General features: G+C 38.2%; 1 protein-coding gene across 2 annotated transcripts in view; it reads left to right on the top strand.

Moving 5' to 3' along the window:
* Positions 1 to 18,778, top strand: part of ANKRD28 (ankyrin repeat domain 28) — a gene marked incomplete at its 5' end in the record, with an annotated part of 113,582 nt that overhangs the window by 49,228 nt on the left and 45,576 nt on the right. For both annotated transcript variants that reach the window (XM_081105930.1, XM_081105929.1), the window contains 3 exons: positions 7,893 to 7,963; positions 14,342 to 14,542; positions 15,843 to 15,930. In XM_081105930.1, coding sequence (XP_080962056.1) covers positions 7,893 to 7,963; positions 14,342 to 14,542; positions 15,843 to 15,930 — 360 coding nt within the window. The remainder of the gene's footprint in view (positions 1 to 7,892; positions 7,964 to 14,341; positions 14,543 to 15,842; positions 15,931 to 18,778) is intronic.

Here is an 18,778-nt window from a genome sequence, read left to right as displayed (position 1 = left end):
GGTCCAATTTTCCACTTCTTTGTATGTTTTGAAGTGCTGCTCAGAAAGTACATGTGCCATCGATGGGAACAAGTGGTAATTTGAAGGAACAAGGTCTGGTGAATACAGCGGGTGGGTTAATACTTCCCAGGCAGTATCTTTTAGTGTGTCTTTAACTGGTTTTGAAGTGTGGCATGGTGTGTTAACATGAAGCAAAATTATTTTGCTGTGTCTTCTGGCACATTCTGGTCATTTCACTATCAAATCGTGGTTCAGATTGATTATTTGTTGTCAGTAGCGATCAGTATTAACAGTTTCACCTGGTTTTAGAAGCCCATAATACACCACACCTTCCTGATCCCACCAAACGCAGAGCATTGTCTTCTTTCCAAAGCAATTTTGCCTTGTAGTCGATGTTGATGGTTGACCTGGATCAACCCATGATTTTGTGCATTTGGGATTCTCAAAATAAATCCACTTTTCATCGCCAGTCACAATTCGATACAAAAAAGACTTTCTTTCGTGCAGTTGAAACAACATTTTACTGATGACTTTTCAGTTTTCCATTTATCTTTCGTTCAGTTGATGTGGCACCCATTTTCCTTCCTTTAAAATCTTTCCCATTGCTTGTAAACAATCAGAAATTGTTTGCTGAGCAACGTTTAATATTTCTGCAAGTTGTTTTTGAGTTTGACACACATCTTCATCCCATAATGCTTGTAATTGTTGCTCTTCAAACTTTTTTGGTTGACCTGGACGTTCTTTGTCTTTCACATCGAAATCATCACTTTTAAAGCGTTTAAACCAGCATTCACAAGTATCTTGAGATGGAGCATGTTTACCATAAGCTTCCCAAAGTATTCAGCAGCTCTTTTTTTGGCACGAGATTTGACATTTTTAAGTGTAAAAATATCTATGATGTTAACACCTTCAGAAAATTTGACATGAAGTTTTGAAGCTTGTTGTCAGTACAACAAAATAGCATACATATCAAACCCATATATATCAATATATGTGTAACTCCATCTATTGAAAAAAAAATCCTCGTTATTAACCGGTACACCTGGTATGTTTGGGGGAAACTAACAAATTAATTTACTTATAGTTTGTTTTATGGTAATAATTGCTATGACAAAATTAGAATTGTATGTTGGGTGGAGTCAGTTGCAATTTTATATTGTGTTATCAGGAAAGGGTTAGTGATAACACATTTGAGAAGATAACTGAAGAAAATAAGGAAGCAAGCCTTGCATACCATGCAGATATTTAGAGGAAATTGAGAGAACGTCAAGAACAAATGCCATGAGGTGGCAGCATGATTGGGGACAGGTGAAAGGAGATGTAGGAGATGAAGCAAAGAGATGGCAAGGTCCCAGATCATGTGTGATTTTGTACACTGTGGTAAAGACTTTGGCCCTTAAATTGATTTTAAAAAACAATGGAGAGTTTTGATTGGCATGACATGGTTTTTATTTTTTTAATATTATTTTTTTGTTGTTAATCCTTACCCGAGAGTATTTTTCCATTGAATTTTAGAGAGAATAGAAGGAAAGGGGAGAGACAGAGAGAGAAACACCTATGAGAGAGAGAGAGAGAGAGAGAGAGAGAGAGAGAGAGACAGACAGACAGACAGACATGGATTGGTTGCCTCGTGCATGTGCCCCAGCAGGGGCTGGGAATCGAGCTTGCAGCAGAGGTACATGCCCTTGACTGGAAATGAATCCAGGACCCTTCAGTCCGAGGGCCGAAGCTCTATCCACTGAGCCAAACTGGATAGGGCATGGAGTGACATGATTTTTAAAGATTCACTCTGACTGGGCCTTCAGAATTCTTGGCTATGTTTTAAGTTGTGTTCTCTTTTTTGTTGTTTGTAGACTTTTATCTGTAATTACTTTGTTTTTCTTTTTTATTCCCCTGACCTCAGCAAGTTCTCATCTCTTTGCATTGTCTTACCTCTTTCTTGGAACTTTACTTAGAGGTTTCTCTTTAGAGCTTAATACTCGGAAGTTGTGTATAGATAGTAGTTTGCAAGTTCATTCTCTCCTTTCCTGGGATAATTTCTTTCAAATATTCCTATTACCTGTATTTTGTTCAGTTTACTCTGCTCCCTTATATCTTCGTTCTAGTCCTGTGATGGATACTTTCTGATTCTTCATATGTTTGAGGAATATGCTCTCCAGAACAGCTATTTGCTGAAAAATAGAGTAGGGAAGGGCAAAAAGTGAGCATCAGTTAGGTTTGTTTTCTTCAAATAGCTCTCAGACCAAATGTGCTTTCTCTTAATCCTAGCAGTGGACTCTCTTTAGTTAATGATGTACTTAGGGTAATTGGGGTGACTTGGCAGCTCCTTAGATCACAGGTTCTTAGGGAGTGATCTCCTGGAGATTGGCTTTACCCTCCATCTTCAGCTGAGTCAGAAATAATAATAATAATAAAGATGGTCCCTCCTCTCGCACTGCCCCACCTTGTTCTTCTGTGTTATAAAGTTAGAGTTCTGTAGGGAGCTTCTCTTATGGAGAACCCACAGTGCTCATTTGAAAGATTGTTAGGGATTCTAGGACACAGACAGCAGACAAAAGGGGACAGATGGACATACACACAAACACACTCTTTTAGAAGACTCGGTAGTCTTTCCAGGATGCGAAGAAGCTTCACTTGACTGTATCCTTCATCATTTTGGTACAAATATCACTGTATTTGGTGGGAATTCTTCATAGTTTGGTTGGTGGTGATCACTGTTATCTTGCTGTATGGAAGATGATATTTCTTCACATCCTCTTTTATATTTTGTTGAGTTATTTAGAAGAGTAATACTCTCTTTAACCTAAAGTTCAGAACTAAATTCATTGGAAATCAAATATTTATACATGATGCATCTCTGAGATTTGTTGATAGGGGTTTCATTTTTGAAATATTACAGGTAATCAAACTGGTGAATCCTTCCATAGAACTCACAGTAACACTAGAGTCTAGTATTATTAATTTTACAATTATTATTGAACTAGAGGCCCAGAGCACAAACATTTGTGCACTCGGGAGGGTCCCTCAGCCCGGCCCGTGCCCTCTCGCAGTCTGGAACCCCTCGGGGAATGACTGCCTGCTGGCTTAGGCCCGCTCCCTGGGGGGATTGGGCCTAAGCTGGCAGTCAGACATCCCTCTGGCAGCCCAGGAGCCCTCGGGGGATGTCCACTTGCCAGCAGGGAGCAGGCCTAGCTGCAGTCAGACATCCTTAGCCAGGGGTCCTCAAACTACGGCCTGCGGGCCACATGCGGCCTGCCAAAAACATTTATCCAGCCTGCCGGGTGTTTTTGCCGCCACTGCCTGTCCTGCTTAGCAGCCGACTCGTCCTGGGCCCGCAGTGCGCATGTGTGGAATGTCTGAGGGACAGTGAACTGGCCCCCTGTTTAAAAAGTTTGAGGACCTCTGTTCTTAGCGCTGCTGAGGAGGCGGGAGAGGCTCCCACCACCACCACTGTACTGGCAGCCGTCAGCCTGGCTTGTGGCTGAGCAGACCTACCCCTGTGGGAGCACACTGACCACCAGGGGGCAGCTCCTGCATTGAGCAGCTTCCCCCTGGTGGTCAGTGTGTGTCATAGTGACCAGTCATTCCCAGTCCTTCTGCTGTTAGTGTCAATTTGCATATTACCCTTTTATTATATAGGATAGGATGGGGTGAAATAAGAGGAAACAATGATTGCTTTCTATATCTTAAATACTATACTAAATTTAGTTTTTTCATTTATCTCATTTTGTCCTCTTAACTCTAAGGAAACTAAATCATTTAGAGATCTATGGCTGAAAGTTGTGCTACTGATTATATTTACAGCCAGCATTCAGTTCCAGGCCATCCAACTACAGAGTCTGTATTCTTAACTCTGTTATAATCTGAATGGCTTTTCCTCTCCTCTGCATTTTTCCCTACACACATATTACCCGCCACCCCCCAGCATTTAGTAAAATTTGTGTAGGCAATGACTTTAGTGAAGAACTTCTGTTTTAAGGACTACATTTTTTGGCTATCTAAGTATAGAAAATTTTATGGGAGCTATTTATTTACTGTTTGTACAGGCATACCTAGGAGATATTATGGGTTCAGTTCCAGACCACAATAAAGCAAGTATCTCAGTAAAGAGAGTCATAATATTTTTGTTGGTAGAAGCTCTTGCCTTCAATTTGTAAAAAACACAACATCTATGAAGTACAATAAAGCAATAAAATAAGGCATGTCTGTATTTAAAACCAGAGATTTAGCAGTACCTCAAACTTTTCTTATATTAGATGATTAAATAACTGTGTTGTATAAGGCCTTAGTCACAAGTTCATTTGAATGGATTTTTATAGAAAATAGAGTTCTTAATAAGGAAATACAAATATTACGTTTTTGTCACTAGGAATCAGACCTAAAGTGTGTGACCCTTGAAAACCTACAATGCTGGTACATTAATTTGCTAGGACTGCCACAACAAAATACCACAAATCGAGTGCCTTAAACAACAGAAATTTATTTTCTCACAGTTTGGAGGCTAGAAGTCCAAGATCCAGGTTTTGGCAGGGTTGGTTCCTTCTGAAGGTTGTGAGGGAAGGAACTGTTCTAGGCCCTTCTCCTTTGTGGCTAATAGATGGCCACCTTCTCCTTGTGTCCATCTGTACATGCCCGTTCAATTTTCTTCTGTTTATAAGGATACCAGTCATATTGCATTAGGACCCATCTAATGACTTCATTTTAATTTAATTACTTCTGTAAAGACCCCATTTCCAAATACGGTTACATTCTGAGGTGCTGGGTTAGGACTTCAGTATATAAATTGGGGGACTGTGGATACAGTTCAATACACAGTATCTGGTGTCCATAGTTCACTCTTAAATGATACAATGCAGCTGCTGTTGTTTTATTCCCCAACATTACAGGTGGAAAATGGATTTGTAATTATCTATTTCACTCCCAACCTGAAAACAGAATCTGAAGCTTTGCCACTGCTTTTGGTAGGCGGCCAAAGGAAAACATTATTTCCAGTTTGGGAAGAGTAGTGAAAGTACCTGGCTCCTGCCCCAGTTCACTGGTTATGGACTGTCTGCTCTGTGGCTTAGGAGCAGAGAAGAGAACTATTCTCTGCAAATGGAAAATTATTAGTGGTACTATTTATAATTATTACAAACACATGTGAAAAATTGAAATAACTTTAATAGTATCAACTATCAAGTATTTAGCCTAGATCAGAGGATGACAGGCTTTATGTAAAGGACCTTACAGACACTCTGGCTACTACTCAATTCCTTTAATTTGAAAGCTACATATTTAACACTTAAATGAATAGGTGTGACTCTGTAGCAGTAAAACCTTATTTACACAACAGGTGGCAGGCAGCCTATGGGCTGTAATTTGAAGATCCTTGGCATGGATTATAAAGATACTACTTCATCTATTTAATGTTAAAGTAGAGCAGGGTGTTTAATAATATGAGATAATTTATTCTGAGTATTTCAGAATAGGATAGACTGTTATAACGCAGCGGTTCTCAACCTGTGGGTCGCGACCCCTGAAAATACATCCTGCATATCAGATATTTACATTACGATTCATAACAGTAGCAAAACTACAGTTATGAAGTAGCAACAAAAATAATTTTATGGTTGGGGTCACCACAACATGAGGAACTGTATTAAAGGGTCGCGGCATTAGGAAGGTTGAGAACCACTATAACTGGAAATGGATCTTACAGATCGTTTAGCACAAATCAGAGTTGGCAGTTGGTGACTGATTGTATTAGGGATCCAGCAGGTGGGTCAGTTATCTTGCAGAATGAGACCTAGAGTCAAATGGGATACTCTGATTTAGCACCTGACTCTTAGAGCTCACTTTGCAGAAACAGAAGCTCCCTGTGTTGTTTGAACCTGAGGCCCGTCCTCCCTCACCCCAGTTTTCCTGCCCCATACACACACACACACAGATGCACATACACATGTAGGAGGCAGGGATTATGATCAACAAATGAAATCCTGGGCTATGGGTAACAGCCCCAGGTCACACAGCCTATTGGTTACAGAACCATTATTAGATCACAGGTCCCACTCCTGGGCTCCTTCCACTAACCCCTGTCTCCCCACACGTCTAGACCTCTCTTCGACTGCTTTGCTGTCTAGAGCTCAGAATAGACTAATGTAAATAATCAGATTTTTTATTTTTTAAAATTATTTTCTGGTCTATGTCTAAATGAGCTAGACATTTATCTAATTCTGAAAATCTTACCTTAAATAACATTTTTATTAAAAAAAATCTATTCTTTCAGGGTATATTTTTATATGTATGAATTACTAAATGAAAAGATTGGGTAAGAGGAAGCTAATTGTCTAGATTTTCCTATATATCCTAACTATGGTATCAAATGGATACAGCCTATTTCAGTGACCCTGCTGTTGATTTTTGCTTATTTATTTTCTTTTGCTTTTAACATATCAGAAATCTCATCATATCTCTACTCTGGAAAGGTGAATCTAAATTCAGACATTTGACAATGGCATAGATTTAGGCTGCAAATCTTAAGGGCATGCTCTGTTGATGTACATGGATTTATGGGAGAAGGTGAGTCTAGAATAGAAAGTTATTTGATTTTATACCATTGGGACTAACCATTTTGGATTTAATGTGATGTACTCCTAGCATTTAAGAGGTATTATTCTGTAAATGTTGGCTTGCAATAGTCATCAATGCCGTATTCCTTAAATTGCTATCTTTATTGTCTTCTCAGCAATGCTTTCTTCTACCATAGGGTCTCCCACTAACCTACCTTCAATAATTGAGATAGGGCTATTTTATTTTCTTTTTTCCTGTTTTAATGACTAGGATCACACACTAGTTAAAGACCCATAGCTAGTAGTTTCTAGAGCTATACTTGGAGTCACTGCACTTGAATATTCCTTGGAACCTCACACTCAAAACAGAATGTAAACATTAGGAGGTCTGAATTCTAGTCTTGATTCTGCTCTGGTTTACTCTGACAATGAGGTGTTCACTCTGTCTGCAGTTCATCTAGAAAATAAGGAGGTTGGACTAGATATGTAAAGCTAGTTGAGATTTTGGGTATAAACCTAGGATTGCTGATAGTGCAGGCCCTTCACCAGTTCCTTTATACGTCTAAGAGCCAGGGCTGTTTCTATTTGGTTGGGGCTTGGGTACCAAATCAGTGGATTTTATAGAGACATTAGATTTCCCCCCACCCTAAAATTATGCATTTTTATCTTGCTAAATGTATTTTCATTCTATTAGGGATAATTTTTGTCTATTGACTTAATGATTTTTAAACAGCTTTCCATAGTTGATTTTTTAAAAAAATTATTACTTCTTTAAGCCTTTAGGTATTAAAGATATGTGGGTTGGTTCATCTCTCTCTTTCTCAATTTTTTTCTTAAGTTGATAGCAATTATATCCATTTTATGCAGTAACTTTATAGTACTAAGGAGTTTTTAATTGTCACTGGAAAACTATTTTGATATTATATTGTTCTATAACATGTTATATTCATTAGTAAAGAAATATAATGAAGACTTCTTAATGGCCTACATTTTATGTCTGAGTGTTTTTATTTATTTAATTAATTTATTTGAGTTCCTAACACACATTCTAAAGTGGGGACTGATTTTTACTTTGGATATGCTCTGTATAAAGGTGGCTTTTTTAGCCTATCCATGATCTTTTATTTTTAATAAAAAGAGCAAATTCCTTATTGGATAATAATATCAATTAAAAAGCATAGTTTTGTTTTGTAATTTAAGGGTAATTTATTAGCAGAAAGTATTAAAGTGAAGTACTCATTTTTCAATTGTTATTTATTCAATTTGGACTATATATAACTATTTGAGATTTACTTAAAATATTTTATGCAAAATATTTCAATTTATTTTTTCTTCTTGTTGCAGGAGCTAGAGTTAATGCCAAAGACAGCAAATGGTTGACACCTTTACACAGAGCAGTTGCATCTTGTAGTGAGGTATGAAATTTCTCTTAGTAAATATATTGTATATAAAAACATTAAGTAGGCTTGCCTGTGAGCTCATATTTAAATTCAATATTTTCAAAGGAAGGAAAAGCAACCAAAATTGGAGAGTCTGAAGTAGAGAGGAGTAGAAAACGTACTTCCTACAAGAGAGAAATTATTTTTCTATCTGTCTGGGTCCTTGGTGTGCTGTATGTAGCTGATGAACTATGGAACTTGGGTTTGGAGAATCTGGCTTCAGATATCACTTTCCACTTTCTAGCTTTGTGATCTTGGGGAGCAAATCTGAGGATTATTGTGAAAACTGAGATATAAGAGCTAAAATATTTTAAACTCTGAAATGTCATGGTAATGCTGTTAAGTTTGTGGTCAGCCCTCTTGTCAGGAAATTTCTTTAAATGCAGTCAAGGAAGAAGTAAATATCATCATTGTAATCTATTAATAAAATAGTTATACCTACCAATTTCTTGAGAATATGAGTTAAAATTAGTGGAGTTCTCCCAGATTAAATCATCAGAAAGAACACTGTATATTTCCAGAGATTGTAAAACAACCCAAAAATTCTTAAAGATTTTCTTTAATTATTTTAGTTAATATTAGAGGAAGATTGCAGATTCTACCCATAGACTTGACTGACTGCTGACTTTTTAAAAAATTATGTACTTAGCCTGAATTTAAGGGGAAGCTGTAGATTAGAAAGCAAGGACCCTAATAAGTTTCTTACGTCTGCTTTTCAGCCTAAAAATTACTGGACTATGTAGTATTATTACTTTTTTGTAGGATTATGGGAAACACCTATAAAATGTGACCATTCCATAAAAATAAAATTTTGGTAAATCCTGATGGTCATTTTTTTTTTAAAAACGAAAATCTCATAATTAGAAAACTGCTAGGAAACCTAGTCAAGATTATCAATTTCATGAATGTTCTTTTAATTATTCACATTTCATCCTGAGAGCATAAGAGAGCTTATACTTATTTCATTTAATAGAAAACATAACCACAGAGGGGATGTAAAAGGAAAAATTGTAGGTAGCTTTCAGTTTATGTTTTTGAGATACCATGAGAGAAGTAAGCCCTACAGAGGATGAGTGGAGTAACTATTTTCTTCATCTTCCCAAGGACATACATAGCTAACACCACTGTGGGTGCATGGTAGAGAGGTTAGTTTATTTCATACTGTGGATGCCTAAAGGCTTAATTCCCTCACTGAGCCTGGGTTGACTGCTTCAGATTAAATATCCCAAGCTCCTCCTCAGCTCTCCTACAGTGAGTTTCTGTCCACCTGGTCGTATTGGCTGGCTGCCTCAGCTTGTGTGTGCCACTGATTTGTAACTGTCATTCTTCAATTATAGCATACACTTCAGCTTTCTTTTGGTGCAGAATATTCTGAATGAATTGATTTCTGAGTGTGAGGGTGTGTGTGTGTGTGTGTGTTTTAATTTACTTTTGCTAGAGGCCCGGTGCACAAAGTCGTGCATGGGTGGGGTCCCTTGGCCTGGCTAGTGGTCGGTGCCATCTTGCCCAGTCGGATTGGGGCTGGCCAGGGGGAGGGACCATGGGAGATTGGCTAGCCATGGGAGATTGGCCGTAGGAGTAAACTGACCACAAGGGGGCAGCTTCTGCGTTGAGCATCTGCCCCCTGGTGGTCAGTGTGTGTCATAGTGACCGGTCATTTGGTCACTTAGGAATGAAAATTTTATTTATATATATATATTTATTTCAGAGAGAGGGAGAGAAACAATCAATGATGAGAAAGAATCATTGATTGACTGCCCCCTGCACACCCCACACTGGGGATCAAGCCCACAGCTCGGGTATGTGCCCTGACTGGGAATCCAAACGTGACCTCCTGGTTCATAGGTTGACGCTCAACCACTGAGACACACCAGCTGGGCCATTATTATTTTTATAAAAATTATGCATGTTTGTTATATACTTATCAAGCAATATAGAAAACTTTAAAAATAAAGCAACAAATCATCCAAATTCTTATCATACAAAAATAACCTGTGTTGAAATTTGGTGAACATTCTATGCCTATATTAACAGCTTAATTTTTCATTGAGTAACAACTTATTAACTACTAAATTAGTTGCCCAAAGAAAGACAGAACACATTTGTCTTAATCTAAATTGCCTGGCTCTACTGATAGATTTCCCAAAAGTATTAACAAATCACTATCTTATATTAAGTTGACAGAGCAAAATTTGACACAATGCCCAGTACAGTAGTTTTCTAGGAGTGCCCCCCACCAACCCTGGGAGTCCACATCACATTACTGGATCCTGTGGAGGCTGTACATTTATTTATTTATTTATTGCCTAACTCCAGGAATTACATATTAATTATCTCAAGATAACTGAGTTTAAATTGCATTATCATGTGAGATAAGAGCAGTCCATCCAAACATCGTGTTTATTTGCAGATTTGTTAGCCCTTTTTCCTGTACCTGATTTCAAATCAGTGGTAAAATTGCTTAAAAGGGAGAGTGGAGCCAAGGACAGCAATGCTGTAGGGACTGTTCTCAATTGACCCCAAGCTGTGAATAAATACTCTTTGGATATAATATGTTAACCTGTTGTCATCGTCCCATATTTAATCATCTTATTTAAATTGATGTCATAGGATATGTACTTAGCTGGTTTGTTAGTTTTTTAAGTCAAGGCACACTTTGACAGCATTAGTGAAACCATGTAAATACCCTTGATTATGCCTACATTACTTTCTAAATGCTTATAATGGGTTGACAATATGATCCTGAATTTTACTGGGATATAACATCAGACACATTGGTTTGTAATTTCCAGAAATTTACCTGTTTTGTTTTATATCTCCAGTCATAACAAAATGTCTTTATTTTCTCTGAGTTTTCAAAGATCACTGCTACTGTGATCTGACAGGCATTATTCTGAGTAGTAAATGGTACTATAATAGTCAGCATGGGGTGCCATAACAAAATTAAGACTAGGTGTCTTAAACAATAGAAATTTATTTTCTCAGTCTGGAGATTAGAAGACCCAGGTCAAGGTCCAGCAGGGTCAGTTTCCGGTGAGGGCTGTCTTCCTGGCTTGCAGGTTGCCACCTTTTCACTCTGTCTTCACATGGTGGAGAAAGGTGGCGGGGAGGGCAGGAAATCTTTCTCTCTCTGCCACCAGTCCTATCAGATTAGGGTCTCTCCCTTATGATCTCATTTAATTTTAATTATCTCCTAAAGACCCTGTCTTCAAATACAGTCACATAGGGAGTTAGGGTTTCAATATATGAATTGGGGGGTAACCATTTCAGTACAAAGCAGTGGACCCAGGGTTAAAAATTTAATCTCTCTTGATTCTAGAGTCTTTCTTAGTCACTGTATTTACAGCCTTCCTTAGGCACCATCTTACCTACCCTAATCTACCATAAACTGGATTTATTCTTGCTTTTCAGTGAAACAAGACAATGGTTTTGATTTTTCTACTCTTGGTAATGAAACATAAATATTCCCCTAACTTTTCAGAAGCTTTAATATATGCATCACGAATTCCAGAGTAGGAATGAATAAAGCAGGCCTGGCATACAGTATGCTATATTTGCCCAATTTATCCAATTATAAATTCTTTATCTTGTTTTTAATTATTTGCTCACATGTCTTTAACATACCTACTGACATTTCCCGTATAGACAATGTTAGTTTTTGTTGTTGTTGTTGTTTTTGTTTTTTTTAAATATATTTTATTGATTTTTTACAGAGAGGAAGGGAGAGAGATAGAGTTAGAACCATCGATGAGAGAGAAACATCGATCAGCTGCCTCCTGCACATCTCCCACTGGGGATGTGCCCGCAACCTAGGTACATGCCCTTGACCGGAATCGAACCTGGGACCTTTCAGTCCACAGGCCGACGCTCTATCCACCGAGACAAACCGGTTTCGGCGACAATGTTAGTTTTATTCCCCAAGTTACAATATACCCTTTTTAAGATGAGGATGGAGAATCCTGACACTGCCTAGTTCTCCATAATTTTGAGAATATATAGAGAATATGTATTCTTCTATGTATCCTTTCCCCCTATTTCTTTTTTAAATTGAAATATAATCTACAGTAAATTCAAGTGTGTAGTCTTAAATTTTGGCAGATATACACACCCATGTAATCTTTTCCCCAATCACAACAAAAAAGGTTTCCATCACTCCAGCAAGTTCCCCATGTCCCTTTTCAGTCAGCCCTCTTGTCCCCAGGGGCAGCCCATATTCCGATTTCTCTCACCATAGAGTAACTTGGCCTATCCTAGAACTTTATAAAAATGGAATCATACAGTATGTGCTCTTGTGTCTTGACTTTGTTCATAACATTTTTTAGATTCGTGTATATTATTGTGTATATTAATGGTTCATTCCTTTTATTGCTGAATAGTATTTCATTATAGTATGAATGTACAACAGTTTGTACAATTTTTGTCCAGTCTCTTCCCGCATCTCCCACACCCCTTTCCCCCCCAAGAATAGTCAGTCCATTCCCTTTCTATGTCCCTGATTCTATTATAATCAACAGTACATTCTGTTCATCAGATTATTTATTCACTTGATTCTTAGATTCACTTGTCAATAGATGCATATTTGTTGTTCATAATTTGTATCTTTACTTTGTTCTTCTTCTTCCTCTTCTTAAAGGATAACTTTCAGCATTTCATATAATACTGGTTTGGTGGTGATGAACTCCTTTAGCTTTTCCTTATCTGTGAAGCTCTTTATCTGGCCTTCAATTCTGAATGATAGCTTTGCCGGATAAAGTAATCTTGGTTGTAGGTTCTTGGCATTCATCACTTTGAATATTTCTTGCCACTCCCTTCTGGCCTGCAAAGTTTCTGTTGAGAAATCAGCTGACAGTCGTATGGGTACTCCCTTGTAGGTAACTGACTTTCTTTCTCTTGCTGCTTTTAAGATTCTCTCTTTGTCTTTTGCTCTTGGCATTTTAATTATGATGTGTCTTGGTGTGGTCCTCTTTGGATTCCTTTTGTTTGGGGTTCTCTGCGCTTCCTGGACCTGTAAGTCTATTTCTTTCACCAGGTGGGGGAAGTTTTCTGTCATTATTTCTTCAAATAGGTTTTCAATATCTTGCTCTCTCCCATCTTCTGGCACTCCTGTAATTTGGATGTTGGTACACTTGAAGCTGTCCCAGAGGCTCCTTACACTGTCTTCATATTTTCGGATTCTTTTTTCATTTTGCTTTTCCGGTTGGGTGTTTTTTGCTTCTTCGCATTTCAAATCTTTGCCTTGATTCTTGCACTCCTCTGGTCTGCTGTTGGGAGTCTGTATAATATTCGTTATTTCAGTCCGTGTATGTTTAATTTCTAGTTGGTTCTTTATCATAACATCAAGGGTCTCATTAGATTTCTTGTAGATCTCAATAAGTTTATCGGCGGCTTCTAGACAGTTCTTGAGAGACCTTAAAAGTGTGGTTCTGAACTCAATATCCTCCATTGACAATTTTGTCCTGTTTCTTTGTCTCCGCATTTTTTATGCTTTCTTGGTGCACCCCCTAGTGGTCTTTGTGCGCAGTCTTGTTGTAGTTAAGCCTTGATTGTTGTAGTTAATACTAGGGGGATTTGACCTCCAGGCCAACTGGCTGTGAGAGTCAGCTGTGTCTGCAGTGGGAAAACTCCTGTCCTCTGGGGAGGTGCTAATCTAGCCTTTGCCTGAGGCTATCTGGCAAATGGCTCTGTGCAGGGCTTGGGCGGGGCAGGTCCCAGGGGATCTACAGGGCGGGCAGAGCGAGCAGTTACGGCTGCTCTCAGTCCCGTTCCCAGAGGCTCTGCCCCTCAGAGTCCCAGCAACCGCTGCAAACCTCGGAGAGAAAGCTGCCCTCGAGTTCCGACCGAAGCCAGACAGTCCCGCTTCTCCCGTTTGAATCTGGGTCCCTAGAGACTCGCCCAGAACTGGAGCTCAGAATCTGATACTCCCTCCCCATTGTAAACGACAACCGCACCCTCAGCCACCAGCCCGCTCCACGCGCACCTCCGCACCTTTGTATTTTCCGCACTGTGCCTCCTCTGAGTCTTGGTATGCTGTTCTCTTTCCTTCTAGTTGAAGAATTTCCCCTCAGCCAGCTTTCCTGTGGTTCTGGGTGATGTCCGTTCCGTCTTTTAGTTGTATTTTTGAAGTGGTTGTGCGAGGCAGCATTCTCCGGTGTTTACCTATGCCTCCATCTTGGTTTCGAGAATGTTTTATCTTGATGCATCCTGTATGACTCTGAATACTGCCTTTAGTTAAAAATATATTTGGGGGTGGTAAATTTCTACTTGTTTACTCAGGAAATTTTATTTCTTTCATATATAAAATTGCTAAAACTGTTAACTCATTTGTTTTATAACTTTTATCTTCATGTGTTTTAGGAAGCAGTTCAGGTACTTTTGAAGCACTCTGCAGATGTTAATGCTCGAGACAAAAATTGGCAAACCCCTTTACACATAGCTGCTGCTAATAAAGCCGTAAAGTGTGCTGAAGCTTTGGTACCTCTTCTGAGTAATGTGAACGTGTCTGATCGAGCAGGGAGAACTGCATTACATCATGCAGCTTTCAGTGGACATGGTGAGGTAGGTGGTATTCAAGTAGACAATGGTGCTCTTCCCCTAAGTCCTCCCACTCCCTCACCCCAATTATTAGTGTACTTGCCTTTTTAGCCATTCCTTAGTTCATGATATAAGCAAGCAAAAATATTTATCTTGGTAATTTAGTCTAATTTTACTATGAAAGCCTTTAAACTTCTTTCATAATTCATGATATAACTTTCTCAAATTTAGAAATTTATTTATCAGATGCAGCCCATACACTTACTTGATTTTCATAGTCAACCTGGGGAGATAGGAGAACACTGCCAACTATAGCACAATGTGAAAACTGTGTTCTGTTGTTGGAAAAATAGTCTCGGAAGACAGAAGTTTATTATGCTCCCAGAAATAGAATAGCAAAGGAAGGTGGGGTTTAGAAGACATTTTCTTACTGTTTATTATCAATATTTAGCCAAGAATTCTTTGTGGACAGACCATCAAAAGAAAACAATTTAAGAAAATAAGTAATTATCTTATACAGCAAGCATTATCTAATGTTAGGTGTTTCCATAGCAAAGAGTAGAGTTTATGTGTACAGAGAAGACTTAGAAAAGAGCAAAACACAGAATTAGAAGAACCTTTGAGGCTAGCTTGTCTAGTCCTTCATTTTTATTGCAGATACAGAAACTAAAAGGTAAAGTGGCATTCACAAGATTCTCTGGCTGAGAGCTAATGGCTGCAGTGTTAATTTTCACTATTCTTCTCTGCCTTTGCAACAAAGAATTCTTGCCTCCACTGCAGTTAAGATCACAAGATGCATCCCTTTTAGGAATCTGGAATGCCCTTTGCACTGGGGAAACTATTGAAAATATGGTTAGACATAACAGAAATATTATTGTTGGTATATTATGAGGTAAGTAGACTATGCAGGGACCTACAGGACTAATCATGGTATGGACACCACACTTGTGTTTGAATTAAGTTTAAGGCACTTCTGGAATAAGAATGTGCTTTTTATTTTAATAACACTTTGGGCTATAAAATAAGGGATAAAACCCGTTTTTGAATATTTCATCTTTACAAACTTGTACTTAGTTGTTCATAAAATACCAGGACACAAATTGGCATCTTTAAAAGATACTGAAACAACCACAGTGAACCCTTTTTCATATTTTATCCTGTCATTTATTGAATTATGCTAAAGGGTCTTCAACATTTAGTATAGCACCTTTATATAAGTGCAGAAATTCAGTGCTAGAGAGATTGAGATGAGTATTCATCGCAAAGGATATTCATGTACAGTTGTACTTCTGAATTTTGATAACTGTGTTTATTGTAATTCCAGATGGTCAAACTACTCCTGTCTAGAGGTGCCAATATTAATGCTTTTGACAAAAAAGATAGACGAGCTATCCATTGGGCGGCTTATATGGGTATGTACTTTTAAAATTTATTCTTTTACATTATGTCTTCAGGAAAAGTTGTGCATTTTATTTTAGTTCTTCCACTTGATGCCCAAGTGGAACCAGCCTGGTAGTATGGAGGTTTGTCAGAACAGGAGGGCATGGGTTCAGTTCTCCTGAAAGCTATTCAAAATTAATTCTTTTTACTTTTAAAGGGAGCAACATAATAAACACAAGCCTGGGATAATTTAAATTAGTGTTTATAAAAGTCCATACTTCTGCCCATTCTTGTTTTTATGGGAATTTAGGTAGAAGTTATGAAGATGCATTAGGAAGCCTATTAGGCACCAGTAGTAATTTCACAGAGAGAAACAGTATAGGCTTTTCTGTTGTAACATGATATATGTGGTTTTGAAAAAAATCTTAGGATCTGCAAACTTGCACTCTAGAACTAATAGAGCTCATAGGAAAATAGTTCTGGAGCAGACCACCCAAAACTTACGCAACTTTGTGCCAAAATACTAACAGAAACATTAATTGGCTCTTGAAATAACTTGGCCAGCCAGTGAGGAAGCAGATCACCATACCTAAGGGTATTTTGAAATGCTCAGAAAGAGCAGAGTAGAAATGCTGTCTTGTAGGTGAAAATGGATCTCTAAGCATGGAGGAAGTACAGCCTGCCACAAACCTTGCGAGTCCTGCAAGGCTGGGGTTGTGCCTCTGGGAGGAAGCCATGGATACAGGCTTTCGCTTTTCAAGCTTCTTGAAATAGAACTGAAAGTACTCCTTCCTTTGCAGCCGTGGAGCTCAGAGCTTTTTCTCTTCCCACCAAAGGGTGTCTGTCTTTCTGCTTCCACTATTCTGGCTCCTCTGGCTTAGGAAGAATCATATATGGACTGACATATCTTCTGTATAATACTGGTATTCCTGATTTACCACTCACATACCTGACTTCTAGCTAGCCACCTTTCTTACAGGCATAGCTTATCCTCATTACTCCCTGCTCTAGATTTTATCTTTTTCTATATTTCACTTAAAAGTAAAAGAGTAAAGGAAGATTCAAAGGAAGATTATTAATTTCAAAACTATTAAAATTTTGAAATGTGAAAATACAAGAAAACAACCTTAACCAGTTATCAGTAACCCTAAGGTCTAGGAAAATCCTTTGCTTATAGTAGAAATAACCACAAGCAGTAGAATCCATCTTGAATAGCAAGTCTAACCGTTAGTGTGGGTGCAAAGGAAAATAAAAAATGAAGGCTAATGTCATCGTCATCTGGTCCCTATTTTGAAAGCCAAAAGCTGAAAATCTTGGTCTTTTGGTGTTTGTCTCATACCAAAGTTTTGTGCCTCTAGTTATGTAATGGGCAATTCTTCTGTTCACTGACGGTATACATCAAGCATGTCAAACTCAAAAGCTAACATGGGCAAAATAAACAAGGCATGTGGCTCGCGGGCTGCAAGTTTGACATGCTTGATGTACATCCAGAAGCAAGTCTCCTATGGCATCCTAACTTCCCCTCCTCACAGCCCACAGATTTTAAATCTTAGAAACTTTCTGAATATTCTGGTGTAGCTTATTCTTAAAAACAGCTTAGAAATAGCTAGTCTGTGTGATTTAAATTATACGCCTCATGTGAAAGGTTTACACATTAAGCAAAGTGCATTAGGCCTTTTACCTCCAAAGAATTAAACTTGACTAAGCAGCTGTTTCCATGCAATTGGAGGCCAGGGGATTTTATAGGTTATCTCTAAAATGGAGCTCCCAGAATAGCTGGGTGTGTGTATCTCCCTGGCCCTGAGATAACTTTGTTTTTCTTGATCCCCTAAGTGCCACTTTTCACGCCAATTGTGAATTGAAAAAGGTATTCTGTGTTTCTTGGACCTCACTGTCCATATAATTTTTTAGCACAAACATTCAGAAATTCATAATTCTTCTTTCCCTTTCTCTTCTTTCAGCATGGAAAGAGGAGTATTGACACATAGTTTCTAAAACTACTCAGCTGTTTTAGGCACTCAGGATTAAAGAGAGCTAAACATGAAAGTAGGGAGCTCTCGACCAGTCTAATAGCAAGCTTAAGTCCAGGTCATTGTCACCTCTAGGTTATATTCAGAGAATCTATCAATATCAGGGTAAGAGACATTAAGATTACATGTATTAATCTTATATAATTTATTCCCCACAGGCTTCCTTGTTTGCCCTGGCCTTCTTACCCCCTGGTTGATGCTTCCCTTATTTTTCTGTTAGGGTCTATTCTTACCCTTATGCTATTATTGAATTCTCTGTCAAGTGTTCCCCAGTCCCACCTCTGTCCCCAGAATGAATTGATCATTTCCCATCCCTACCCCATTTTTGCTTCTACCGCGAACCTTCATTTAAAATCCCTTTTAAGCATTCATCTTTTCTATTGCTTTCAGTACTTTTAGCAATATCCAACCAAGCTCTACCTCAGGTCACCTTACCGTGATGACAGACATAAAAGGTACTGAATAAGTATTAATTACCTTGATTAGCAACTCATTATTTCTTCTTGAAGCAATGCATAATTTGAATGGATTTAAAGTGACATTTTTTTCTCCATCCTTTCCTTTCCATAAAAACTTATAAATTCTAAGCATAGCTCATTTTACTTTTCTTATACATTCATGAACAACAGAAGAAAAAAGTAGGAAATTTTCAAAATTCCTGAAGTATAGTGATTATATTTATCAAATTCACATTGCAGAGATATAATTTTTTTAAAAGGATATTGTTGACTACAGAATTATGTATACTATGGATGTCATTTTTTAAAATACACGTTGATGAATTAACTGAAGTCTAATCCCATTGGTAGCATCATTCTGTACATTGACAAGAAAGACACATACTTGAAGA

Source organism: Myotis nattereri, assembly GCF_964212035.1.
Source record: "Myotis nattereri genome assembly, chromosome: 14".
In the NCBI taxonomy this organism is placed as follows: Eukaryota; Metazoa; Chordata; class Mammalia; order Chiroptera; family Vespertilionidae; genus Myotis; species Myotis nattereri.
This window is presented reverse-complemented; position numbering and strand designations above follow the sequence as displayed.